Source organism: Convolutriloba macropyga, chromosome 6, assembly GCF_964194025.1.
Source record: "Convolutriloba macropyga chromosome 6, txConMacr16.3, whole genome shotgun sequence".
In the NCBI taxonomy this organism is placed as follows: Eukaryota; Metazoa; Xenacoelomorpha; order Acoela; family Convolutidae; genus Convolutriloba; species Convolutriloba macropyga.
In genome coordinates, this window is record NC_134473.1 from 37925040 (window position 1) to 37953016 (window position 27977).

At 35.0% G+C, this 27977-nt stretch overlaps 1 protein-coding gene across 1 annotated transcript; it reads left to right on the forward strand.

The window, feature by feature from the left end:
- The first annotated feature begins 292 nt into the window (after nt 1-292).
- On the forward strand, nt 293-27977 carry LOC142341664 (protein O-GlcNAcase-like). Its single transcript, XM_075392789.1, has 4 exons — nt 293-1247; nt 10574-10966; nt 17156-17329; nt 26173-27977. The coding sequence occupies exons 1-4, from the start codon at nt 308-310 to the stop codon at nt 27597-27599; spliced, it is 2934 nt and encodes a 977-aa protein (XP_075248904.1). The 5' UTR covers nt 293-307; the 3' UTR covers nt 27600-27977.

The window sequence follows — 27977 nt, forward strand, 5'->3', positions numbered from 1 at the left end:
TTTGGCTAACCTCTTTGGACAGAATTTCGGTGTGGATGTGGCCAAGCTTTGTAATTATAAGACGAAACTTTTGAAAGCGTATCAGCTATTTCGACCGCAGTTTGAACAAGATGGATATGTGTTCTTGGCAATTGACATGCAACTGTGCTGATTGTAGAAACATAAAAAAACTCGAACTGAATGACTGTTAAATTTGATTTGGGAACTTAAAAACTTCCCTTGGGTATTCCCTATATCTTGTGTTATTATGATTATCATCAGTATACTGATTTATAGACCATCATTTAAGTTAACTGATGACGCTTTCATGAATAACTGTTACAGACACTGCATGTCCAGTCAATCGTTTCTTCTTGGAGTGATCGAAGGATTTTATGGTAGACCATGGACTTTCGAACAGAGAAAACGATTGTTTGTTCGCGAAAGAGGTTTCGGATTTAAATACTTCATGTACGCACCCAAGGATGAAACCAAACATCGCCGACTTTGGCGCGAACTTCATGACGAAATTGAACTGTTTTATCTGAAAGAGCTGATAAATTCGGCGTCTGAACAGAATATTGATTTTGTATATGCAATCTCTCCGGGGTTAGACATGGTCTATAGCTCTGAGCAAGAATTAACATTACTAGAAAAGAAACTCAAGCAAATTTTTGACATCGGTTGTCGGCATTTTGCGCTGCTTTTTGACGACATTGACACTCATTTCCATTGCTCTTTAGACCTGAAGCAGTTCTCATCCTTAGCGAAAGCTCAAGTTCACGTTTCGAATAAAATTCACGAAAAATTTACTGATTGCAGTTTCATGTTCTGTCCTACTGAATATTGTACTAGCAGAGCATATCCAACTGTTGAAGACAGTGAGTATTTGCAGACTGTTGGAACTGACCTCAATGAAAGTTTTTACGTCCTTTGGACAGGAGAACGTGTGATATCAGACGAGCTCACAGCTGAACATATCAACCCAGTCCGAAAAGCCCTGAAACGAAAACCGTTAATCTGGGAAAATTTACATGCCAATGACTACGATCCAAGGCGTGTGTTTTTAGGGCCTTATTTGGGACGTGAGCCTAAACTTAGACATGAAATTGCAGGAATTCTCACCAACCCAAATAACCAGTTCGAGTTGAATTACATTCCCCTGTTGTCATTAAGCCTATGGTTCACGAATGCCCAGAGCCGAGATGATGAGAATGAATACAGACAGTCCATATGCAGGGTGTGCTGTGAGAAATGGGTCACTGAAGGTAAGGTTTAGATTGAATTAAACACATGCACATGTTAGGCTGTTATATGCATTTTGAGCTATTGCCTTTTTGCCATTTAGATGATTTCACCAGTTTTTGTATCCCTCCTCAAATTTTTAGACTATTTGGTGACTTTTGACTTAGAGATGATATTTTTATAGCTGCGCAGCTGTAAGCTGAGCGAAGCTATATTGCGGTGCTCTTGGTTTTTTTACGACTCGAAGAGGAGTATTGGTTTTCTTTCGGTCTTTTTTTACGAGAAATAGATTTGTTCACGGGGAATTTTGACCTAAAAGCGAAAGTGAGAAAAGCTGTCTTGGTGAACAGATTTTCGCTAAGCGAGAGAAGTTTTTTGATCATGCGCTGCGTTTAGTGAATGACTTTTTGACTTTGAAAAGTAGTTTTTGACTGAATGGCACATATATAAAGATAACCGTTTTTAGCCGTTTTTTTTTCGTCTAAGTGGCCCAATTTTTTGCTTTTAATTTGGTTTCTTGTAGAAATAGTTTTTAGTCGATACTATATTGAAATGTCAACCTCGAAAATTGATGCCACAGTGTATTGCACTGCCTGAAAATGCAGCCAAATCTTTTTGTCAAAAATGAAATCTTTTTGTCAAAAATCAGTTAATATGGCAACTTCTCGTTGATAATTCATATACTCAAGGCCTCTTTCTACCTCGATTTAATTTTGTTTTTTAAAATTGTACATATGCTAATCCGATTTTGGTAGTTTTTTCCGATTTTCGTCAGTTTTTTTTTGTATTTTGGTTGTAATTGCTAGAAATTGTCTTTTTGTGCAACATGAGGGACTTTAATTTCGTTTCAATAAAAAATCAATAATTTTTTTGGCGTTAAGTTTTTGAAAAACACTTAAAACTTTTTCATAAATGCAGTCGTAAAAGTTTGCAAAATGTTTCAATATTTCGTATTTATGAATTCTGCTTTTTCCTATTTTTTTTCTCCTCAGGAGGATAGATCTGTGTATCGGATGACTAGTTATCTTTTCTATATCTTGAATGCTGAACAAGGAATTGTATTCGTTTTTCTTGAATTTTTTAAATTGATTTTTAACTTTCAAAAATCAAGAATGTCTTTGTTACGGCGTTCCTTACATTGTGCCCATATTCTTCGCATTCCAGTTAGTATCTTTCTATCTTTGTCCTGGCACCTACATTTATTTTCGCTATATTGATTTTAGTTGTTGAAAATAAATGATTTCAGCTTTTTCTTAGATTTTTGTCACTTCTTTGGTTTGCATTTGATACCATTCAACATAAAGAAGTACTGAGAGTTTGCTATCAAGTCTTTGCCAAAATTTTCGCTCATGACTATTTACTGCAACTTTCTTGCGGCCTTGGTTTTAATTTAAACGATTTGTTCCCTTTGAATATTCTTCTGCTGCTTATGTCTTTTCTATGATCAATTTAATTTTTTAGTGTGAAATTGTTGTCTAGCATATATACAACAAGGAACAAGTGTGTGTTGTTTTTTGTCTTAATTGCAGTGATTAGAAGTGTAATTATGGGTGTTTTCTGCCTATCAGTTTTTTACCATCTTAATTATTTCGGATTTTTTAACGTTACCAAACGTTTTCAATAATATTAAATTTTGCTGCATTTTGTTTCTCTTGGTGACAGTGGTTTAAGTTTCATCAATTTTTAAAGCAGACCTGGAGAAGTAATGAGTTAATGGTTTAATACAAAAATTAGTGGCTTCCGCTGCAATCACGGTTTTGTTAGTGAAGTTTGGACGCCTCGAGTCGCTTTCGGAATTCCGGCTATGTTTTTTGTTTCGTCGCCTGTTTTTCGTTTTACATTTGTTCACACAGCAAAGCTGAAAAAGTCAAATTTTCTGAATGACTTCTTCCTCTCACTAACGGAATTTGCGCCCGTGACGTCATTTTTCACCGCTTTAGCAAAAGTTTTTAGGTTATTTGCGTGATTAGATTTTGATCATTCGTGACTTATCTCACTCAATAAAATGACTTTCGCACTTAAAAACTTAAGTTTAATTTGAATTTGTTTGAGGTCAAAGTACTCATTTGTGCAGTAAAGGTCCCTAATAAAAGGCTTCTGTGGAATGAATTTTAACAAGTTTTATTAATTTATCGCTGAATGTTTTTTACCTAGATTTTTGAGCGGCGTCTATTTTTTTTTAAATTTAGATCTGTATCTGTTTCTATCTCTTGTATATGACACGCAGGTCTATTTTTTCGCAGCTATTCCGGCAATCTGCCGGCTATGTTTAGTACACTTAGTGTCATCTTCAGATGATTACTGTTAATTCTGAATTGTTTATGTTTAAGAAAATTGTTTAATTCAAATCAAAAGTTCCGTGTTTTTTGCCTATTTCTTATGTGTGAGCTTTTTTTACTCTCTACGGAAAATTTTTTGTAGAGAACATTCATATGGGTGCTTGGGTGTTTACTAAGAAAAAGGGCGTTTTCTTATCTGCTAAAAAATGTTGGAGATAGGACAGTCTTCACCGACAGAAACAATTTTGTAATTTTTGAGTTTTATTTGTAGTTTAGTGCGTGTGTGTGTCGTGGTTGTTGGGTCCACGATCAAACAGACAATTTCTGAAGGCTTTTTCAGCACAGATGTTGTGACGTTGAGAAGTATCAGTTTGTAAAAATTTTTGTAAAAAAAATGTAAGATTGATTTTTGGTTTTTTCCTCGGCCTTCACTATGTAACTTTTGTTTTTCTTTATTAATAGCCGAAAAGCAATAGCTGGGGAAACTTTTGGCCTTTGCGTGGTTTTTACGACTCGAAGTTGAGTATTGGTTTTCTATCGGTCTTTTTACAATTCAAAGTTTTTTTTGAGACCCGTCTTTTATTTAAGATCATTCACGATCCATCCATTTTCATGATTTTTGAAGTCAAATTCGAGTGATGATTTTGGTCATGCCAAAACAGCAAGTGGTTTCGCTCTCATTTTAAAGCAGAGTGAGCAAATGGTGATTGAACGAAAATTTGCTTTCTCGCTAGTGGTTTTTTGTTCACATGCGGCATTTAGTTAGATATTGTTTTCTATCTGATTTTTTTCTGAATGGTTTTCCTAATCAAATCATTGTCTTTCTATGTCTAGTTTTTTTAATTAAGTTGATGAAAATTCTTTGAATTGTATGTCAGGACGTGTCCTGTTATGTTTTTTTTGTTTTTTACAGCAAGTAGTTATGTTCATGCGGCATTTTGACTTAAAAGCAAAGGTCAGAAAGGCTGTCATGTTGAACAGATTTTTGCTAAGCGAGAGGAGGTTTTCCGATCATGCGCTGTGTTCAGCGAATAATTTTTTGCTTTGAAAAAAAGTTTTTGGTAGAATGGGGCATATAGATCACAGTTTTAAGACGTTTTTTGTCCATTTGGCTCAATCTTTTAGTTGTAGTTTGATTTTTGTAAGATTTTGTCACGCCACTATTTTTTGTCTCATAGTTACGTAATGCTTCCCTTTAAATATTCATAATTTGCTTTAAATTAGTTCATATTTAGCAACTCTCAAGGTCATATTTAGTCTGTATTTAAATCTAGGACTGTAACCTCTAATTTGTTTTTAATTGAAAGCAACCGCTGATTGACAGATTACTAATAAACATATTACGTACCCAAAAGCCTCAATATTTACCTTTTATAGTCGGTGAAAATGAGTTTCTACGATTGGTATATATAGTAAAGAGAACTTATATATTTGATGAAGTAATTATGCTAATAAAGTAGGTGCTAATATAGATACTCGACCAACATCAAGAAACGTACACAGCCGGAAATTTCCCAACTTGGAGACGAGTAAATGTTTACAAAGGACCAACAACGCTCGAAACACAATACTGCGGAATTGAGAATCACCAGACTACCGGAGAACCAGCCTGATAGCCATTTGAAAGCTTTGTCTTGATATCTTGTGAAACTTATTCTTCACGAAGTATTCTTTTATAAATTAGATTAAATAATCGAAAGATTGAACTGCAATATCGTTGTCCAATTCCGAAGTTATAATAGGCGTTGAGGGAACGTAATTATAGCAGTGAAAAGCTTTTAAAACACACAAGGCAAATAGTGGATATATCACGCATTCGAACTGCTCAAATAGAGGCTATTAATAGCTAATTGCCTTAAAGTTATATCCGCCGAATGTTGCACTATGAAACAACCATAATAAGTAATTGGGAAATGACGATAATTCTAGTTAGTTATTCCGCAAAACCCAGATAATAACCTTAAAAGTTAGTGCATAACAGTTTTTGATCGATGATGCATTAATATTTAATTTTCTGAAATTGATGTCAGAAAGTTTTGCAGAGCCTAATAATTCCAAGAGTAAAATTGGCACATTTTTTGGTTTTTAGTTGGTTTTTGAAATTTTTATTTTCTTCGGTTTTGACTTTTTCTTAAAAATCTTTATGGCAGCTTTCCTTTGGTAATGCGTGCTTTGAACAATTCTTTTGAACGTGAGGACTTTTTGTTTTATCAAATTGTACACGTGCTAGTCCGTTTTTTACTTTTTTGTCAAGTTTGTTTGTTTTTGGTTTTAATTTGTAGGAAATATCTTTGTGTGCACAGCAAGTAGTTTAATTTCGTGTTTTTAAAATCTCCTTTTTTGACGTTTAATCTTTGAAATTCTACGAATATTTCTTAACAGGCGAAACGGCTGAATGAATCGTAGAGTAGAGAGTAGAGAGAGAGAGAGAGATATTTTGTTTATCATTTTTTGAGATAGTAAAAATTTTTTCGCTCAGCTAGCGAAATTTTTTGATCACGTGCGGCCTTTTCAAAGCAGCTTCTTTTTGGGAGCAAAAAATGCTTCCTCCAAGCTAATGAATTTAGCTTCCTCCAAGCTAATGAATTTTTTTGATCACTTGCGGCTTTCAAAGCAGCTTGTTTTTAGCAGACTCGAATGTTTTCATTCAATTGTGTGTCGCATAATTAACTAAACAATTAGTGGTATGTATGTTTGGAAGCAGTTTTGAAGATCTGAAGCAAATATTAAATTTAATTGATGCCATTTTCAGCTATTTTTCCCTAGTTTCAAGCTTTTCTTGTAGTTTTGTTTTCTTCAAATTTTATTGCATTTGAGAAGTTATGTGGCTGATATTAGTTGCTTTAGAAGTGGTAGTGATCTGTCATTTTGATTGATTTTTTCAAATATTTTTGTCGATTAGAATTGGCTAAACTCGAGCAACTTTTTGCTGAATTTTGTATGCTATTTACGGTTTTTGCTTATTTCTCGTGATCTTACTGTTATCGCTGTAGTTTTTCTTGATCAATTCTTAATTAAGAGTTATTTTAAAGGTGTTAAGACTAGACATGGCAATTTTCACTGAATTAAATTACACAAATTTCTATTTTTTTCAGGTTTTTTTTTTGTTTTTGGCAGTTTTCAATAGTCCTTCGAAATTTCTCTGCTGTGTTTTTGATAAGTGACTGATCTACCATTAGAATTTATAGTAAAAGTTTGCGTCGAGTAATGGTTGTGAAGAATCTTGAAAGCTAAACATCTTGAAAGATAATTAGAAGATTGTTTAAATAAATTAAACTATTTTCTATTTTTCAGGTCTGTTTTGTTCTTTTTTTAAATGTTGTTTATTGCTTCTCCTCTACCTCAAACAATGGATTGTTGACTAATCTACAAGAGAAGATAATTAACATTTTTGCAGTTTCATGGTTCGGAAATTGCCTTTAGTTTTCAGAGTTTTTTTTAGAGAATATTAAATTTTGGGTTTGTCCGTCATCTCCTTTCACTTTCCTCGATTTCTTTTTGAACCCATTTTATGAGGCTGTATGTCAGGTGGTGATAATTTTTTTGCTAACCTTTCTTTAGAGAGTTTTCTACCAATCTTTTTTATTTTAGATTGGCATCTAAAATTAAATTTTTTTCAGATGGTGTATCAGTTTTTGTCAGTTAGTTTTCTCATAATAATTTTTGTGTTGTTTTTTTTGTAAATGCTTAGCATAATTATGTAGAATGTGCCTAAGGTAACTGAGGATGGTCAGTTTTCTATTTCGAGTGGTTTTAAGAATTCTTGCGGCTATGTTTCTTATTTCTCCGTCAAGATTTTTGTTACGACCATATGACGTCATAACCAGCTTCTTGTTCATTTCCTCATGCATTTTCAACCGAATTGCGTGCGTGACGTCATTTTTTGCTCTTAATTGAGAGAATTTTTTGTTCATTAGCGTTATTCAATTTTTGGTCACACGTGACTTTCCTCTTAAATTGACTTTTCTTTAATTCAAAGAGATAAGGTCAAGTGAGTGCGTGTCACTCAAATTAGAGGGGTTTTGAGGGCAGCTAGTAGTTCTTTTTTGGTCTATTTCTTTTAAGTTTTTTTGAAACTGCAGATCTACGAAGTTATCATTTTGGAGTTGTTTTTTAAGGTTTTGAATTTTTTTGCTTTAAAAATTTTTAAGTGCCATTGAATCTTTTATGAGTCTGGCGCGTTTGTTAAGGGGTAAGATTTCTCTGCACCGAACTGGTTTTGAAAGCAGTAGCTTCAAGAGCTCCAGCAACTGTTAGTTAGTTTTGATATTTTTAAATTTGCTGTTTTTGTCTCCGTTTCTCTTATCTGTCCAATCAGGCTTATCCTAGCCTTCCAAATATTGTTTTGTAGATTTTGACAAAACAGAATTGGATTTGAAGAGCTAAGTATTAGAATTGTTGAATCGGTTCAGGATTTTTTTTTCAGATTTATCTGGATTGTATTTCGGGAATTGTCCTGTTGTTTTTTGATTGGTCCAAAATTTTAATCGGTTTCAAACCCCAAAGAGGGCTTGTTTTACTGGTGGTGTTCCGGATTTCATATTTTGCCTTTTTGCTAATTTAACTCGATAATGATCCAAAAGGCATCATTTATTTTTGATATACTTTTTTATTAGTGTCTTTCACTAACATCTAAAATGATTACGTTCGTTTAATGGACTCACAGCGATGTCAAGGCTAGTTGTGGTCTAATCGTTTGCTTTTACAATAAATATTCGGAGTTATTGGGGCGTTGTCTTTTGATATATTCTTCTCAATTTCTATTTTTGGTGTCAAAAACAGACCAGTCTGTTTTCATATCTAGGTTCAATTAATAAAAGTTCTCATTAGGTTCAAATAAAGTCCAATATTTAATTTCTGACAACTGCAAGGCTAGTCTTGGTCCCATCATGGATTTTTCGGATTGTATTGGGTCAATATTTTAAAATGTTTTTGATCGTTGTTTCTTTCTTTTTGGCATTCTTTTGAAATCATAAGAACCAGAAGCTCCTCTCTGAAAAGGAAATTATATTCATTGTGCCTCACTAATAGGATCAGTCATTAGTTGAGTTAAAGTTGGAAATGATTCTGGTTTAATTAATTTTTCACATCAACCATCAATGATTGATCCTATTTACGTGCAAGTGCGGACCAAATATTTTTTAAGAGAATTCAGTTGATAGCTAATTGTTTTATTGACTCCTAATTTAATTGTTTTCGAATCGAATTTTTGAATTCTGCTTTTTTTTGTTAGTTTTGTCCACTTGTTCCTTATTCTCATTATGGTCCAATCTCATGTCTATTTAGTGAAATACAAGTTCCCTTCTTTGGATTAGATTTCTGATTCTATTTTGACTTCGCTCTTAAGTTTTTTTTTTAAAGAAATCGAGTTTTGATTGTAATTAATGTTGTTGTTGTTGTTTAATGTTGTTTTTCTTGTCGCGTAAACTGATTAATGGCTTGAATTAAGTGGTTTAAGTTGAAGTTTTGTTTGTATATTAGTTGTTTTCCAACGATGCGTGAGTGTCTGAAAGTTTACTGTCTGTTCCTCATGTGGTCCTTAATTAAGTCAGAAATTTGTATGAGCGGTGAACGTAATGTTAAAACGCACATTACCGAACCTCCGTGTTTTTTTATAGAATGAAGCCTTTAATACTGCATAAAGTCTACTCTTTTCTTTTTTATAATGCACAATGAAAGAATAGCATAATATAAAAGTTTTGAATACACTAAGTAAAAGTTTACCAGAGAAAACGAAATTCTTATTACATAATGCAATAGTAATAAGTTATCTACATTATTCCGCTCTAATTCTGATAGGGTTGCAAAAGTCATTACTCACAACTTTAGAAAAACAATTGAATTGAGGAATAAAAACCATTTTTAATAGGAGAAAATACGATCGGTCTACAGATCTCAAACTTCGCAACAAAATATTACCGTTTCTTTTCTCTTGAAATATCATTGCTCAAAATATTTTTTTCCGCTTACTCAGCAACGATCTTCCAGCATATAAAATTGAACCTCTATCTACCATGAGAATAAAACAACATGACAGGTCAAAAAAAATAACGTTCGGTATAAGAAAGAACAATAATTTTTTAACTGATTCTTTCCATTCCAATTTATAAATCATTCCAATTTATAAAAGTATGTCTTCTAATTTTAGACGGAAAACAACATCGAAAGCTTCCTTAAAAAAAGAACTGAACGAATATTTTTGGAAAGAATTTTTGAAGGACCCAAAAGTAACTGATATAAAAGATGACATTGGGAGCATTAGATTTTAATTTTATTCTTTAATCTTCATGATTTACATATAAAAATGTGAGAACATTTTATGCTCGCATTTTAGGCCAATTTTTACTAATGTAAGGTCAAGTTTTTAGTTAGGTAATTTATATTAGGATGATTTTATAATTTTACATAATGTTATATTCTTAACTTTACATTGCCTCTTTTGCCATTTGCTTTTTGTTCTTATGTGTACCAGAGGAAATTAACAATGTTTTTTTTACAAAGGCCGAATTGGGGGCATTTTATGCAAAATTTAATCGTTTTTCAAAAACAAATTATGGAAATGAAATCTAATCTTTGAGAGCTTTGACATGATACCTTTATTGTTTTTTAGAATGCATATAAAAGTTGAATTTTATAGTAAGTAGACCTAACTGACAAAAAATAGGACTTGCCATAGATATAGTCCTATTTCTTCGAGGTGTTGGAAAAGCGACAATCGCTTAAAATATTGGCAATTTTGAAATTTTGTTGCGTGTAATGTTGAACTTTTGAGTATTTTAACGGATTAACAAAAACCATCTAAATTTTTAAATTTTTTTCAATCTTTAATTTAAGCAGCAGAATTGGTGTCAGTAACACTGAAAATTCTAATTAAATTTGTATATAGAGCTCTAATAACATCCGTGAACCCTCTAATTTATCTCCCTTTTATATCTACCTCTCGTTGCAACGCACAATACACCCCTAGGAACTTCCGGCAGAGCACAATGAGTGTACAAAGTAATGCAACTTTTTTCTGACTAATGCAATCTTACCTTAACTAATGCAATGAAAATGGTGTTATTGCTTAGTATGCCGACAGTTGCCTTGCGAGGAAAGCCTTGTTGTGCAAATGGCTGCAGTTGCTGGACTCTCAGCTGTTGCAAACTCGGATACCTCAATCCCAGCAGCGGAAGCAACAACCTCGCAATCAGAAAGTGAAGCTTCGAAAAACAAGCCAACAACAAATAGCATTAATGTTACGACAATACCTCTCTCTGCAGCAGTGCCTGGCGTGGGCGAGATAGATCCCACGTACTCTATATCAGTTGAACAGATTGAGTTGATAGTCAGTTTCAACTATCTGCCACATAAGGCAGGTCCGCAAGCTCAGGCATTATTGGACGAAGCCAGGTATTTGGCTGATACGAGTGCATGTAGTCCTGGAGCGAGTGAAGGGAGTACTGGAGCAAAAGGTGTGGAAGGTTTGTTCTCTCAAGTTTCCTTTATTTCTTTATTAATAGAGATTGTAAATCGAAATTGTTAATATAATCACAGATTGTTGTTATAAGACAATAGTCTTAAACAAGCTTAGTCTTATTCAAGCTATTGCTATTTGAACAAAGCAAGCAAAGCTTTACGAAGAAAAAAATCTCGAGCTCTAATAAATATGGGCTTGAAGACACTGGATGTAGTTTTAAGATGTAGGTGAATTTGTATGACCCCAGTTTAATTAAGAGAATACATATAAGGAATTGCTCTCAAATTTTTCCTTCTGTACTTGTCCTGTACGTTTGACATGATTTTTTTTAATTGCTCTCAAACGAAGTTTGTAGCAATTATATTAGTCCCGTCGGTCTTTTTTATGCGATTTTTCGCTTGACCGATTTATCGTCTGACGGATTTGACTTTTCGTCCTCAAAACGGGATAAACAGGTAGCGCCCAGCGGGCATTAAGTGCTCTTAGAGCCTTTCAGCTCAAACTGTTTTGGAGACTGTTATGGTGTGAAGGGCGGTTCTTAGAGGTTGAAGACCCCTCCTCTGTTGACCCCCACCCCACTATTGCCCCCACCCCCCGCGCTGTTACCCACACCCCCATCAACCCTCGGTGCCCCCCTCCCCCCGTTTCTAGCTACTGACGAACAACCGCTCCCTAAGTACACGCAAATTTATAATAAATTGCAATTTTCTTCAAGCTTTTTGAAAATTGTGAACATTTTTGGATTTTTATCAGCCCTAGGTGTCAAGGAACGTCCCCTAAGTTTTAATAAAAGGTTTTTGCATATTTTGTAGTCGAAATTGAATGGTTTCAACATTTTGGTTTCATAATGGTTTCAACAACATGGTTTCATCATCACGATTTTTAGTATTTTTCTTGACAAAACGTGCAATTATTTTGCTATTTATATTTCCTTATTCAGGTTTTTCCAGACCTAGGGGCCAGAAAACATCCTAAGGGGTTTGATAATAAGGTATTGACAAATCTTTATTGTCCATGGAAAAGTTTTTCATTGTTTTAATGTCACAAATTTCAGTAATTTTTTTTAAAACTTGTTTTTTTTGAAAATTTTTGTCGTTTTTTGGGTATTCTCAGCCTCAAGAGCCAAGAAACCTCTAGGGTTTGAAAATAGGTTACTGTATAATTTTTAGATGTATTGGAATGTGTTGCCAGATTTTAACATCACGAATTTTAGCGTTTTTTGACACTTTTTGCCTTTTTTTCAAGTTTATGACATTTATAGTCATTCAGGTTTTTTGAGCCTCAAGGGTCAGGAAACCTCCGTTAGGGTTTGGTAATAAGTTACTGGAAAATTTTTGTTGGTCTTGAATTAATTTTCAACTGTTTAGTATCGGATTTTCGAGCTTCAAGAGCCACGGAACTTCCTCTAGGTTTTGATAATATGTTACTGCATAGTATATAGATCTAATAGAATGTTTTTCAAGATTTTAATATCACGAATTTCAGCAATTTTTTAAAATATTTGCCAGTTTTTGATGTTTTTGAATTTTTTCTGGCCTCAAGGGAACTGGGACCTCCTCCAGGTTTTGATAATAGACTGCTGCATAGTTTCTAGAGTTAATTGGATGGTGATCAATTTTTTTTGTCTCCACTTTTAGTAATTTTTGGATATAATTTTTTTTACTTTTGGAAAATTTTTATATTCCAAGTGTATGGATCTTCGAGCCAGTGAAACTATTTCAGGCTTGCAACCGGGGTACTGGATATACTCTTGACAATGAAATGGTTCTTAAAATATTATTATCTTGAATTTTAGAAGGATTTAGTTAAAATTTACAATTGTTTCCAAGTTTTTTCAAGATTTTGTGTCCTTTTCTCAGTTACTGGCCAACAAGACTTTTTAAGTCTCGGAGATAGGTTACTTGACAGAACTTTCGAGACAATATTAATCCAGTAAACAATAAGCCAGTCAGTCTACATGTTCGATCGAAAGGTTGTCAAAAAAAGATGCTGATCTGACAGACTACATAAAAGGACTGGGACTAAAATGTACCTCTAATAACGGTGTACCGTAAGCATTTGTCAAACGACCAAATGCTTCTATTGGTGTGCACAATGTTCTTGATCAGATGATGTGGATAAATTATTCGCCAGTGATATATGTGTTTCGAGAAATCCTGGTCATTCAGTCAATTTTTCGAGAGCGGTCAAATATTGTCAGCTTAAGTTGTCTTTACTCAATCATCATTACTCTCAGTGAACACTCCAACGTCCGAACGACCGAAACAACTAAGTCCAAGCGAGGAAATTTGTTCGAAATTGAAATCTTTCCGTAACAATATTAAAAACTTTTACAATGATATACAATAATGCTTTTATTGTTGAAGACTCTGTTGAAACTTAAAAGCTAAATCGCTCTACCTAGTTTTCAACTCTCTGGGGTCAAATTTTTTTCTTATTATCCCATCATCGACGCCAACATAAGAGGCTATCAATATTCTGAACGTTAATGTAAGGTCTTTCAGAAATAATTATAGTAATCTTAAGTGTGGTATAGAGCAACTAAAACAAACCAAATAATAATAATAATATTGCAGTTACCAATACTTGGATAAACAAAAATGATGATATAGACTTGTATAGTCTGCCGGGCTATAGGTTCTACTCAAACTGCCGGGCAACACGCGGAAGCGGTGATAGCCTCTACTTTGACGAGCAACTACTACAAGGAGAAACTATTGAGCATCTCAAATCAGTGTTGACTTGAAAACACACAACTTCTCATTAACCGTAGTTTACAGGAAACGGTATAAAAACTCTCACTGTCTCGGAGATAGAAACACTATTAAGTAACCTAAAATGAACGGCTAAAATGATATATATTAACTGGTGACTTCAGCTGAGATTTCTTGACTGAATCAAGTATGAGTTCACAGCCTACAGCTTCTTCAATCTTTTGATTATTAATAGCCTTGTCAGCAATTCCAGATGGCTATTATTGCGCTCCTATTTTTTTATTGTCTAACAGATTTTTGTTTTGTCTTACCCTGACTTCTTGGAATTGACTTCTTCAATGACTTCGGTGACTTTTACTGTTTTGCAGTTAAAATTTGTGTTCGTGACGTCATTTCTGCTTTTGGGTCAATTGCGTGACTTACCTCACTCAAACAAATAACTTCTGAACTCTATTATGGAACTTTAAATTTTATGAACATTTACTAATTAAAGGTCAATACTGTACATCTAAGTAGTGCTAAACTTATATGCCCTGAGTAAACTAAAATTCCTGAGTAATAGTCTTGAGTTTTAATGTCGAATATTAATTTTGAAAAAGCTCCATTAGGGCTTTTTTCTTGTAGAGCCAATGTGTCTCATCAAATTGACAGTCCGAATCTAACCCAAAAAGTCTAGTGGTCTATTAAAAAGCTGGTTGTCGATCTGTCGATCTTATTTCTTTAGTTGTTTGAATTCATGGTAGGCCACAAGCGTCTATCGCGGCTATTTTCCGGCAATATGCCGGCTATGTTTATTTGATATCTCTCTTAGCTGCAACGAGGGAAACTGATCTAACTTCCACTTGCATTGATCATATCTGGAGTAATGTCGCTATGGTAGGCTCAGGTACATTTTGCTAAACAGCTGTCAAATAATTTGTTTCAAGTTTATCTCTCTTAGCTGCAATATTAGATATGACTCACACAGGTTCGTAACTTCCAAGGAGCTCATCTAATGTCCGGAAGTCTTTAGGTTTTAGAAAGTACATTTTGAACCTTTCACTGTGTTGTCAGCAGTTGGCGTTCTAAGAGATTACGCTTAAATTTTTGAACAGTACGAAGGGAAAGTATTTACTCCATAATTATATAACAAAATTATTTTTGAAAATCGTTAAAGGAAACTGTCTTTTAATTTGTGTACGTGGCTAAATGATTTGATAACAGAAGTACAGAAATTTTAATGAGATCTGATTGCATTATTTTGTGCAGAAAGCAAGAAAAATAATACTTCCAGATAACGTTCACGGTAGAGCTGAACTGGCAGAGAGCCGAATGCTATAAAATATTATTAAGAGCCAAATAATTATAGAGCTTTGATAGGTCGCTCCTGATTTCATTTTAGTGCATAAATAAATAGCGTGACTATAGTCTATCGTCGGGGGTGGGGGAAAGGGTGCGGCCTTGATTGAAACCCGAACACACACCATAGATAATTAGCGACGACAACCGAATAATTCGTCATTTCTTCTATTCGATGTGCTTTAAGTTAAACCATTGAGATTGTATAGTTAATAAAATGTAAGCATTTGGGTTTGATTCTTTTTCTCATTCGGCTCTGCGTCCTTTTGGCTCGGATTCCTAGATCCTATTTTGTAGGTCTATCTAGCAGCGCCATGTCATGAAATGCTGAAGGACGATTTGATGTGAAATTGAGCTTGCATTTTCTTAGTTCGGAAGACATAGCTCTGCTTTCTGATCATCGAATTTTTCATCCAGTTGGTTTGCCGTGGGCGTACAGTGTGTTGGCTCAGCAAGCTAAGTAACCCCTTTGAGAGAGATAGGCACAATGCTCATTGAAAGTAATCCACTGTTATGGCATTCAGTCAGGAATGGCATTGAAAATTGAGGACTCAATTGTGAGGGTCAACAGAGGCTCAGTCTAATCAGATTGTGAATTCTCTTCATAAGGAACCTCACCCAGTGAGAGAGCTCATCTTCTTAGTGAATGTTTATTTGCTCTCGTAGACAAGCAATTATTGTAAACGTGTGTCTTTTTTATGCAAAATTTTTGCTTTACAGTTTTGACTTTTCGAGTGACTTTTATGCCCTTGACTTTTTGCGTTTCGTGTGATCTAAAATTCTCTCAATCGCAATTACAAGCAGCTGGACTCAATTGGCGGCAATTTAATACCAAAAGTCAAATGAAAAGTGCGCCGAAACTGGTGCCATTTTTCACTTTTAATTTTAATAGTGGTATATGTTAACCTCTAATATGGTTATTTGAAGCCAACTATTGAACTTCTTAGTCCCATTTAGGCTCCCCCCCCCCCGACTGAAGCAGGCTGTAATTGATTAGAGCTCCCACTAGTCGTTCGAGAGCAATTCTTCCGACGTTTAGTCGGTTATGTTATAATTATTTTTCTCACCCAATTAGCGGGGAGCACAGCCAATTCCAACAAAAGCCATCAGATCTTGAAATAAAAGCAGAAAATTTTTTTGAAATATGAGAAAAAGGGGGACATATCGGATTGAAAACAAATTGAAAAAGTTAAGACTGGGAGTCTTTGTTCTGGTGGGCGATATAATTGATTAGTGACCATGATTCGATTCGTTCTAAACCAACATCTTTCATAAATTCAATTTTGTGTATTTTGTTCTCTTGTATTTGTCAACATCTAATCGAATGCTCGATCTACAGTTCAGTAACAGTAAATCACTGAAGAAACACTAAATCACTGAAGTGACCCTTATACTTTTCAATTGCTCTGAAACAAAGTTTATAGTTATTATCTTAGTCCTGCTGGTCTTTTTCTGGCGATTTTTCTTCCTACCAACCTTCAGTCTGATCGTTTTTCATCTGACCAATTGTTTTTTTTGGGCTCGGAAGCACTATAAACAGGTAATGCTCGGCGGCTATTAAGTTCTCATAGGGCCTTACGGCTCACTGGTCTCTATGTATGCGATTCATCGGAACTGTAAGACACATAAATTAATGATGTGAAGCGCGGTTCTTGAGAGTTTAACCCCCGCCCCCGACTTAACATCCCCCCTCCAACTTAACAACCCCCCCCCCCCGCGGTGCTAGGACAATAGATCGAAAGACAACAGATCGAAAGTGAAAATTGGGACAATAGATCGAAAATTAAATTATTCAAGTTGAGTATTGGCCAATCAGAATTGAGCGCTCATTTATTATACAGCATATAACATGTTCTGTTGTGATATTTTGTTCGGTTGTGATATATTCATATCAAGTTCCACGGGCCGCTAAGGCATGGCCATGGCTCGCGAGGCATGGCCAAAATGTGGTAATTATATTGCAGCTCGCAAATAATGCTTAATTTCAACCAATAAGAACAGAGATTAATTTTCGATCTATTGTCCCAAATTTTCTGTTTTCGATCTGTTGTCCCTTCGATCTATTGTCCGGTCATTTGCCCGACTTTTGCTGGTTATGTTTCATTCTTTCAATTCGTTTATGGTATCGTGATTGATTTCAGCTTGGTGGCGTGAGCGTGCATGTGCGTTGGTGGACGAGGCTGAGAAGGTGGTGGGTGCAATAGACCGGCTGTTGGACTGTCCCAACAGGCAGGTTGCCATGGAGATATACCCCATGCTGAGTGAGACAAGAGTCATTATGGGCATGCTCACAACCCACTTCAACTACCTCTTGGGTAATTTACATCCAAAATGACCTGATATGTTGCTACTAGATTTTTTAAAATTGTAGAACATGCGCTCAATTGGAATTTTTGAGTGAATAAGATGCATTTATTGTGGTGCCATTTACAATTGCTCTCGAACAAATTTTGAAGCAATTATTGCAGTCAACCGTCACCTTTTAATTGGTCTTAAACTAAGTTTGTAGCAATGATAATAGTCCTGCTGGTCTTTTTGTGCAATTTTACGTACTACTGTCTTCTTAACTTTGCCTCTGCAAAAACGTGATAAAGAGATAAATACTTTAGGGCATTAGGTTCTCGAAGAGCCTTACCGCTCACTAGTCTCTAAGTATGTGATTCACCTAAACTGTTTCAGAGACATAAATTCATGATGTGAAGAGCGGTCCTTATGTTGACCCCCTCCCACTTAACCCCCACTCCACCCTTCCACCTCATTCCACCCGTGACCCCGCAAGCTAATACGCACCAGCGGTCACCGCCCACCCCTTCAATTGAGCTAAAGCTTGTCTCCGTAAAACTTTGCCAGTTACTGATGAAGGCAATTGGTCACCAGTTGTTTGAGCAATCGGTCACCAGAGAGCAGTTTACCCGACGTTAGTCGGTTATGTTTATAGCTGCAAAGCTGTAAGCGGGCCGCAGCTATATAGCAAAACTCCTGGATTTTGCTTTCGTTTCGTTGTCTGATGCTTTTAAAAAAATTTACGTCGAAAAGCTCAACACAGCAATGTTCATCATTTAATTCTGCGCTTGTGTGCATGACGTCAGTTGATACCGTATAAACTGATAAATGCATTAAGTCTCTCTGTAGATATTTTAAGGCACTCGTACGCTCTAATGTGGGGCTAATCGAAGCTTCCGAGGACGCAATTACCCACAAAAATGATAGTTGATCAACAGATTTTCGAGTTAATTGCCACTGGTTGACAGTTTTTTCGAGATATTTAATCCAGTTTTTTATTGGTTTTTATTACTAGTCGTTTTTTGTTAATAGCCGCCCTCATCTTCTCAGCCGGCTATTATTGCGCTCGTATTTTTTTTTTTACTTCGTCAAACTTTTTTTCGCTGTACCATTTTGCCGCTTTTTTGACATTTTGCGTGAAATCTTTTTGACTTCTCTAGGCTAGTTTCTCTCTTCTCTCATTCTGCTAAAAGTGAATTTGAACATCAGTTGCTAAGCAAAGCAATTCAAATTGAACAGAGTCGGTATAAAAAATTGAAGTCAGAAATAGAAACGGGATAAACCCATAAAGCCCAATTTTAGATGCCCGCTATTTGAACGTCGTTCCTATAAGTCTTAGTTACCACCTCTAATGCTTATTGGTGTTGATAGTAGCCCCTGTAGCCGCTCTCTAAGAAACAGAAGTATGTTCAACTACGAAATGCCATCAAAATAAATCGGACTTAAAAAATATTTTTGTACAAAAATCTTTTTTTTTCAATATATTCTATTCGTTCAATCCCAATCATGCTTATTGGAATCAACGGCGGCTATTTTCCGGCAATCTGCCGGGTATGTTTTTGTTTTTGTTTGGTCATCAAAATTTCTTAAGTGTCGTTCAGTGCGTGGCCTCTGTTTTTTTCAAGCTCGGCTCACATATTCGACTTTTTGTTGGCAATGAAAAGTCACATTGAAATAGTAATGTTGGACACACTGGAGTAATAAAAGAGCAAAAGGTGAGTTTTTTGAGGGCGTGAAATTGTTTCGAAATTCTTTCATAGTGAAGTGAGAAAACGGTGTCTTGAAAAAATTGAGAAATATTTTCTTAAGTTGGGCAATTTGACGTTTTTTGGTTTTCTTTTCCATTGTTTCTCGAATGCTTTTAACAGCTGATACATCTGTTCTAGTTTTGCATAATGGCAGATGTTGAAACCCGTAAACGGGAAGCTACTGGTTTATATGACATCAATTTTTGTGAAGTTTATTTTTATTTTGTTGTCCTCTCACGTATTCTAATTATCAACAACTTTTATTGGCTCTCTAATGAGGCATAGTTGAAGAATCTATTATTTCGTTGCACTTCATATCTAATGGTTTTAACGAACTTTTTGATGACGACCCTATTTGTTTCAAAAAATATGTCAATTAATGCTTTGCCCGTGTTTGTTTTTTTTTGTCTTCCTAGTTAGTCTCAATAATGACAGTTCTGTTCAACTTTTTAGTTAAGCAAACTAGAATCTATTTCATAGTTCCAGACTCTAGCTAAGGGTTTTATTTACATTTTGTTTTTATCATTTATTTTCATAAATTATTTTTGCGTTATTTCGGTTTGTAATTTTTGGCTTATTAGGCGCAAAGTGTAAGTAATCACAGGTCTCCTCTACTACCCAAATAGGATAAGTTGTACATGTTTAATGCTTCCAATTTGTAGCTAATAGTTTTATTGTTCCGACCCCTCTTGAGGGGGAAGGAACCATATACTCAAATGGGTTTTTTTTTGTTAAGTCAATTTTGGCCGATCGATATATTCATCGTAGAGAGTTGAGAGTGGTATCATTAGAAAGTTTGTCCAGCGTAGAATATGGAAGTAAAAAGATTTTTTTAATTTTCGTTTTTTACAGGGAGTTATCGAGGTTTAAATTTTGAGAAAATGAAGTGAACTCAGGTCAGATTTTATTCACATTTTCCGGAATTTTTGACTGAAACTTTGCCAATTTTGCTTAAATTTGTAAATTTTTTTCAGAAAGTGTGGTTGATTTGTGTTTGTTAAGACAAAAATCTTTATTATAGGTTTTTTTAATTAATTTTTTTGTCATAAATTCTGGCTAAATTTTTCAAAATTTAGCCAGACCTTTTCATCAAAAACAGCACGAAATAAGATTCTTTAGTACAGTTTGATAAAATGTACAGGAAGTACAGGCCCAAACACCATTAAAACAGTCTTTTTAGACTCAAAATGGGGCTTTTTCTATTTCAAATTCCGTTGAAAGTGCTCTGTAATTAAAACTTTGCCGTTTTTTGCTAATTTTATTAGTTGATTATCAAAAACGCAGCATCTATTTTTGAGTTTTTAATTAACAAAATATCAATATCTAGATCATTCAAATAATTAAGTGTTCCTAATGGACAGACAGCATTAGCAGGGCTAGTTTTGGATCAATCTTGGACTGGTATAATCCAAAAATAGTTCGGTTTGTAATCAGTCGGTCTTTTTTATAAAAAAAATCGATCTTTTTTACATCAATTAAATAAAAGAACATTTCAAACCAAAGCTCACTAATGATAGGTCCAATTGGATTCCTAAATAGCTCCACATTGTTGTATCTAGATGATTACTTGAAAGCTTATGGTCGTTTTGACTTTTAAAAGTATTTGATTTTTAAATGAATAATTACTTATTGAACTTTGCCTATATTTTTCTCTTAATTTGGTCGACCTGTAGCTTATTGTAGCAATGACAGAATGCTTCTTCTTTCTATTGAAATTGATTTTAGTCTTTGTTGTGGTTTTACGCCTTAAGTTATGATTTTCTGGCTTTGATATTACAAGATTTAGCATTTTTAAAATTTTTTTTTAGTATTTGCCAATTTTTCACGTTTTCTAGTTTTGTCACATTATCACGTTATTGACAGTTCGTATATCACATTATTGGCTTTCAAAATAAGGCACAATTGATAATATTAAATTCCTTGAAGATATAGATTATGATTTTAAGGGCTTCGACACTACTTTCTCGAAGAATTTATTTGAGTTTTTTAAATTGTGTCTTTAACTGTCCTTTTTACTTTCTTTTTAGTCGTATGAAAACTCCAGTACAATGACCCGGTTTCATTGGCTTTCCATTGTAGAATAAATAATCCATTATTCTGATATTGGTAGATAGCTGATGGCTTTCATGACTCTGCAAATAATTGTTTTATAAATTAAAAAAAACACTTTGTAACTTCGCAATTTTGCTCCTTTTATTGTCTGTTTGTTATCTAGTCTCGTTAATAACGAGCAAAATATGACATTATTGTTGTCAAAGAAAAGTTTCAATAGGGATTGGTGTCACACAATCTAATGTTTTTAAAGGACTCGTTGACTTTACTGGCTTCGACACGGAAAAAAAAGTAAATTTCTGATTTTTGTCATGTTTGACGTTTTTTTGTAGACCTAAGAATGATTCTAGATAATTTCAATTTTCATGGGCTTGCTTTGGAAGAATTTATTTCATTCTGTAATTAATGGTGTTCATGTCTTTGGAAATTTTTCGAAAAAAAATTAAAGTGTTACTTCATTTTGCATTTTTTTCCATTTTTATCTACTTGTTACCTAGCTTCATTAATGAAAGGTTACATTATCGGTGCTCGCACAAGTTGCAATCGAACATATTTTGATGACCATAGTATGGCTTTACAGTTTCAAAAGCGTTTTCTGTCAATTTTTAATTGATTTTTTGTTTGTTGTCTATTTGTTGTTCTTTTTGTAACCGCATAAAAAATTGAATACCGGCAGTTCGTAATTCTTTCTATAGTTGCATTGGTAATCTTACACCTATGGGATATTTTAGTTGATTTCTAATGGGTTTCATTACTTTGAAATTAATTGTTTTAAAAAATTAAGCGAATTTTACAACTTTACTGTTTTTGTTCTTTATTGTCTAATTGTTACCAAGCCGTTTTGTTGAGTAGCGCCATAACTTTCTGGCGAATTAAAAGTTATTTTGTTTAATATCAGTTTTATCTGACGCTATTTTGACTTTATTATAAATTGCTCTTGAACGTAGTTCATAGCAATTATTGTAAACGTGTGTCTTTTTTTATGCAAAATTTTCGCTTGACAATTGTGACTTTTCGAGTGACTTTTTACGCCGTTGACTTTTTGCATTTCGCGTGATCTAAAATTCCCTCTCAATCACAATTTCAAGCAGCTGAACTCAATTGGCGGCAATTTAATAATAAAAATCAAATGAAAAGTGCGCCGAAACTGGTGTCATTTTTTACTTTAAATCTTAATAGTGGTATATGTTAACCTCTAATGTGGTTATTTGAAGCCCACTATAGAACTTCTTAGTCCCATTGAGCCCCTCCCCCGACTGAAGCAGGCTGCAATTGATTAGAGCTCCCACTAGTCGTTCAAGAGCAATTCTTCCGACGGTTAGTCGGTTATGTTTAATTTTTGTTTTTTAAAACGGACATGAAGTTTTTGATGTAATTAATTTTTGTTGTTGTTGTTGTTTGATTTTGCTGTTCGTCTTGACTCGCTTTCTTAATATTTGCACATCTCATCAATCTAATGTACCATTATTCACTCCACCACTGAGTTGTTTGCTTTGGAGGCTATATTTTTGTTCATACACCAATTTTAAAAATACTTGAATTTTTGGGTTTTTCTATGTTCTCAATTTGGTAGGACATGAAGACATGTAGACATGAACATGAATTGTGGATGAGCGGGGTCGGAGCCTTATGTGCAATTGCACATTACCGAGTCGACTTGTTTTATTTACGGTGGCAACACTAAATTTTGTTAATTTTTTGTCCCTCCATTTGTTGTGTTTGTTGTTGCATCGTCCCTTAGTTGTATTAAAGTTGGAAACTAAGATTTGGAAATAAGATTTCCAAATTTTAATTCCACCTAATTTCAAAGACATTAGTGAAATTCGAATATGACTTTCATTTTTGGTTTTACCCACATTCAAGCAAACTTCAGGAGAGCAATTTTCGTTGCCTTTTCATGCTATTCTTTCAGTTCTTTGATTGTTTTCAGATTTTCTTCACGCGGTAAATGATACTTATGTTTAGGTCATTTATGATTACTCTGAACCCTTTCAAGATCACTTAGAGACACTTATATAATGAAGACTGTCGATAAAATTGCCGCGAGAAAAAAATGAGTTAATCCATCTGATTAATTGCTCTCGACCGAAGTTTGAAGCAATTATCAATTATTGTAAACGTGTGGTCTTTTGTATGCAAAATTTTTGCTTGACCGTTTTGACTTCTCGAGTGATGTTTTCGCCCTTGACTTTTTGCGTTTTAGCGATCTTTTAGAGCGATCTAAATTTCTCTCTCATTGGAAATTTTAAGCAGCTGAACTCAATTGGCGGCATTTCATTACTAGAAGTCAAATGAAAAGCGCCAAAATTGGTGTCAGTTTTCACTTAAATTTACGTGTTTATGGTGGTACATAATAACTTTTAATATCATTTGAAGCCCTCCTTCGTGAATATAGTTACCCTCTCCATCACCTTCCGACCTAAGCAGACTGCAATAGGTTCGCGCCGACTAGTCGTTCGAGAGCAATTCTTCCGACGTTTGTCGGTTGTTTTATAGGTAAAGTTGAAGAATTGAAGTTTCAAATAGTTGTTATTTGCATCAACAACTTTGCATCAGTTTCTATCTGGATTCTGTCTCAAGAAATTTCCTTGGATGTGGTCTGCTCTTTTGCTTTCTCAATTTCTGATCTGTTGTCATTGCTGAGCTATTGCGCGGATGGTATTTAGATCGCTGCTTTTGGTTGGCAATTTTCCAACAAATGAAAAGGTGTTAGCAGTTCTTTTCAGCACGGTTTAATTGCTCTCAAGCTAAATTTGTGACATATAATTTTGGTCTCGGTGGTTTTTTGGCACTTTTTTTATCTGTTCAAACAAAACCGTGTAATCTTGGATTAAAGTGATGTGCATTTTGATGTTGGTTTTTAATGTGTTTACTTAATATAGTTCACATTTAGTATAAATGCTCTTTTGGCCTTTTTAATTTTAATAACTGCGATAGCGGTAGCTGAGCGGAGCTAGTTTTGGCCTTCTCGGTTTTTACAATTCAAAGAATTAAATTGTAGTGGGGCGCTGTCTTTAACGTTTGTATTTGATTTAGTTTACTAGAATAAGGCTTTCTGTGCTCCACCAGAAATTTTTATTGCGTTTCTTATCATTTGTGAAAATTCGTTTTACCGTTCACTTACGTTTTTTGTTAACATAAGTTATGACTTTCGAGTTTGAATTCCGATTTACGTCACCCACTGTTTTATCCGAATTCATTCAGCAAGTTTACGCAAATTCGTTCCTGGTCAAAAAGCGAAATCAGAAAAAACGGGATGAACCAATAAAGCCCAGGCAAAGATTTAATTCTCCCAACTGATTTTAGTATCAAGGTTTTCGTACGTCACTTTAAAAGCTGACGGTAGGGTGGAGGTTGTTCTCGATCTCAAATGCTAAATACTATGTTTACTTTTTCTAATTTCTGGTATCGAAGTTATGAAGATGCATTTTTATTGTTTTTCACAATGTGCCCGTAACCTCCACAATCTTGAATTTGGAACCCTTCTCTGTCTATTATCTTTGAGTTTCTGCCAGCCATAGTCTTGAGTTTTTTGCTCCGCTTTATCAGTTGTTAAAATATACCTGCTTTTAGCCTTTTGCTTCGCTTTCTGTTTTTTTTGTTTGCAGTTGATTCTTTTAACATAATGCTTTTTTCCCTAGGAATGTGGTAGAATTGCTATAATATTTTTGACTGATATTTCTGACTGGAATATCTGATTGTCAATTTCTGCAAAATTTCTTTGGGCTAGTTTTTTAGTAATTACAAATCTTGCTTTTTCGAGTTTTTATCAATTTCCTGGTCTTACTTTGATTAATTTTTAAATTTTAATTGTTTCATTTTTTTAGCAAGGAGATCTCCAACAAGAAGAGAGAAATAATTCTCGCAAAAGAGAGAAATATTTATTTGTTTTTACAGCTGCGCCAAGACGAATATTATGTTTTTTGAGCCCTAAATTTCAGTTCTCATTTTAAAATTTAATGCAGATTATAGGAATGTAAGGTGTCCAAGGTGTTCCCATGTGCCCCAATGTGTTATAGTTTTTTGGTGTTTCTGCTGTATCACTGAATGTCTTTAACGTCTGGTCTCATTAGCGTTCTGAAGAGGCGTAAGTTAGACTATTTAATAGTTTGATTTTATATCTAATGGTTTTTACTGCCTTGACACCCCTTGTCTAGTTGATTAGAGCTCTGTTTGAGTTCCGTCTGTAAATGAGTAGCGCCCGGGTGGCATTGAGTTCTCTTAGTGCTTTTTGTCTTAATAGACTTTCATGCGGTTCACCAAAACTGATTTGGGGACATTTAACTGTATTAGAGATTATTCATGGTTTGAAGAGTGGTTCTTAAAGTTTGACAGCACTCCAAATCCTCAACTTCGCACATCGCTCCAATCATAACTAAGCTGTTATTTTAAGGATCTCTTCACACAATTTCATTTTTGGAGTCAAATTGAAGTGATGATTTTAGTCACGCCGAAACAGGAAGTGGAGAGAAAAACGAAGTGGCTCTGCGGTGTGGAATGTTTTCACTTTAATGCAAATGTAGAATGCAAAGTTTGAATGCAAATTTTTTGCTTCCCTTAAAGTGGTCTTTTAAAGCTATCGTAAAGTTCCGTTTAGCAGGGCATTAGAAAATAACCTTAAGCAGGCTGCAATGTTACTTTCTTGCTAGGCGTTTAAGAGCAATTGTCTGTTGTCTTTAAATAAGTGAAAATAGAAGCAGGACTTGGATTAAGCCCTCAGAGAGCTTCCTCCCTCCCTGGGCAGAATTTTCGACCGCATAGCCACTTAATGTTGTTATAAGTGTAATTGATCGGAGGAAGAAAGGAACCGACCGAAAGTTAGTTATTGACTATGAACGTATTATTAAGGCTTTTAAGAACTAATTATTGCTGATGCTCTTCCAACGAATCAAATTGTACAACTTTTTCTTATTGTATGGGCTCCACCTGTTTAGTTGGCATGTGTTTGAAATTCTTTTTTTTTTGGGGGGGGGGGGGGACCACTCGAATGCCGTACGTACCTATGTAACAGAAATATTGATTATGTCATAGCAAAGTTGACTTTTATGATATGCAGTGTGTAACTGGTATTTTAGGCGAAGACAGTGCCTTGTCAGAAGAGAAACGGCTTGGATTCTGTTCTCGCTTTGGCATCAACGGGCACTTCAACAACCTTCTAACTAACATTATGCAAACTAACTCCTCCACCTACACAACCCCAACGGACGAATCAGGTCTAATTAGTATGCAAATAGATGGCAGTAGTGGCGATAATGGTAAAAAGCCTGGACTTTATTCGGGCGGAAGCAATTCTGCTAATCAACTTCAGTTTGGTGTAATGGTGCTACCAATTGCGCAGCATTTCGTGCCAAAAGCTGCTTTGTTTTTGAAGCAGTACTTCTCTGTGAGCTCCGCAACTAAGAGTCTGGAAGGACCGACTGAGGAAGAAATGGGAAGTAATGGTATAGGTCACCTTCAGGGAGGACTGAAAACTATTCAAATTGATGATAAATGTGACCTTGAAATGTGGGAGACATTAGTGCGAGTGGCAGTAGAACAAAGCACTGTTTTATGTTACGTAATGGTCAGTGAGCAAGATCAAATTCTTGCTGTGTCGCTTGGCTTTCATTCGGTTTGTGCTATGAAGCTGACATCGGAAAAATTGATGGCTGAGCGTGCGAGTTTCAATGCAAACTATGGCGATAAAGCTATGGACGTAGAGTCAAACTCAACGGATGATAGCTCAAAGCCTTCAAGTGAAAGTAGCGGTGAACGAGTCGAGAAATCAACTGAAAAAGTTGAAGGAAAAGAATGCCGAACAACGGGCAATGAAAACGAAGAGTTGATGTGTGAGCCTGATGTGAAAAGTAAAGGTTGCAATGAAATTGAGAGTTGCAGTAGCTGTAAACAATTTGTTTCGAATCTTATTTCAATGGCTGAAAGTATTGAAATGAATAATCATGCTTCTGACATAACTACTGAACGCAGCGAGGGATGTTGCTGTGTATTGGTAATGGGTCCGTATGGCGAAGCAGCAACATGTACAATAAACTCACAAACCCCACCTCAACAGCAATTAGTGTCTTCGAAAATGCTGCATAATTTTCTGCTCAGTGTTGACACCGCAACTAGAGCCACATTGACCTCAGAAAATGCCAAACGAAGCTTGTTGATTCCGTCGTTGGTGAATAAGTCCATGGCCCCTGGACAAGTTTCAGAAAGTGGTCTTATGACCTCCCATTTGATGGATAGTCTGTGTTCATTGGGATACACGAAGAGCATGGTCAAAATTGGAGAAGACGGCAGTTGCGATTGTGCATTCGACTTGTTTCATTCCAGCACATCAGGTATTCGCGGTCAATCTACCTCAGTTAGCAGTGATGTTAAATTGTCAGGAGAGGATCCAATGACCCATTCTAAAATGGAAGAGGGGGAGACAGAGAAAGGTGTCAATGATGATAAGGGAGATCAAAGTGAAGACGATGATGATAGTCAGTCGGAAACTGTAGACATACAATCATAGAGATTTCTCACTAAAGTAAAAATGAGAAAACTATAAATTGATTTTATTATCGTGAGGATTTAAAGGCATCTGTCTTTAGGAAAAGGTAATATTTAATTAAGTCAAATTGTAATAAGAATTTTCGATTCCTGATCTCTGGTCTCGGAAGATCGTTCTTATTCATGGCACCCTCCTTCCGGAGACTTATTTGTGACAAGTTTAGTTTGCATAAGTTTGAATTTCACATATTTAGTTGTCCCCTAATTCAATTCGCTGAAGTTGTGCAAAGAATTCGTGTAGTTGTAGCAGTTAAATCCTCACTATAGCGGCAATTATTTGATTAATTTTGGTTTAATGAATAATCAATTTAAATTATGAATTCAAAGTTTTATGTTCCTG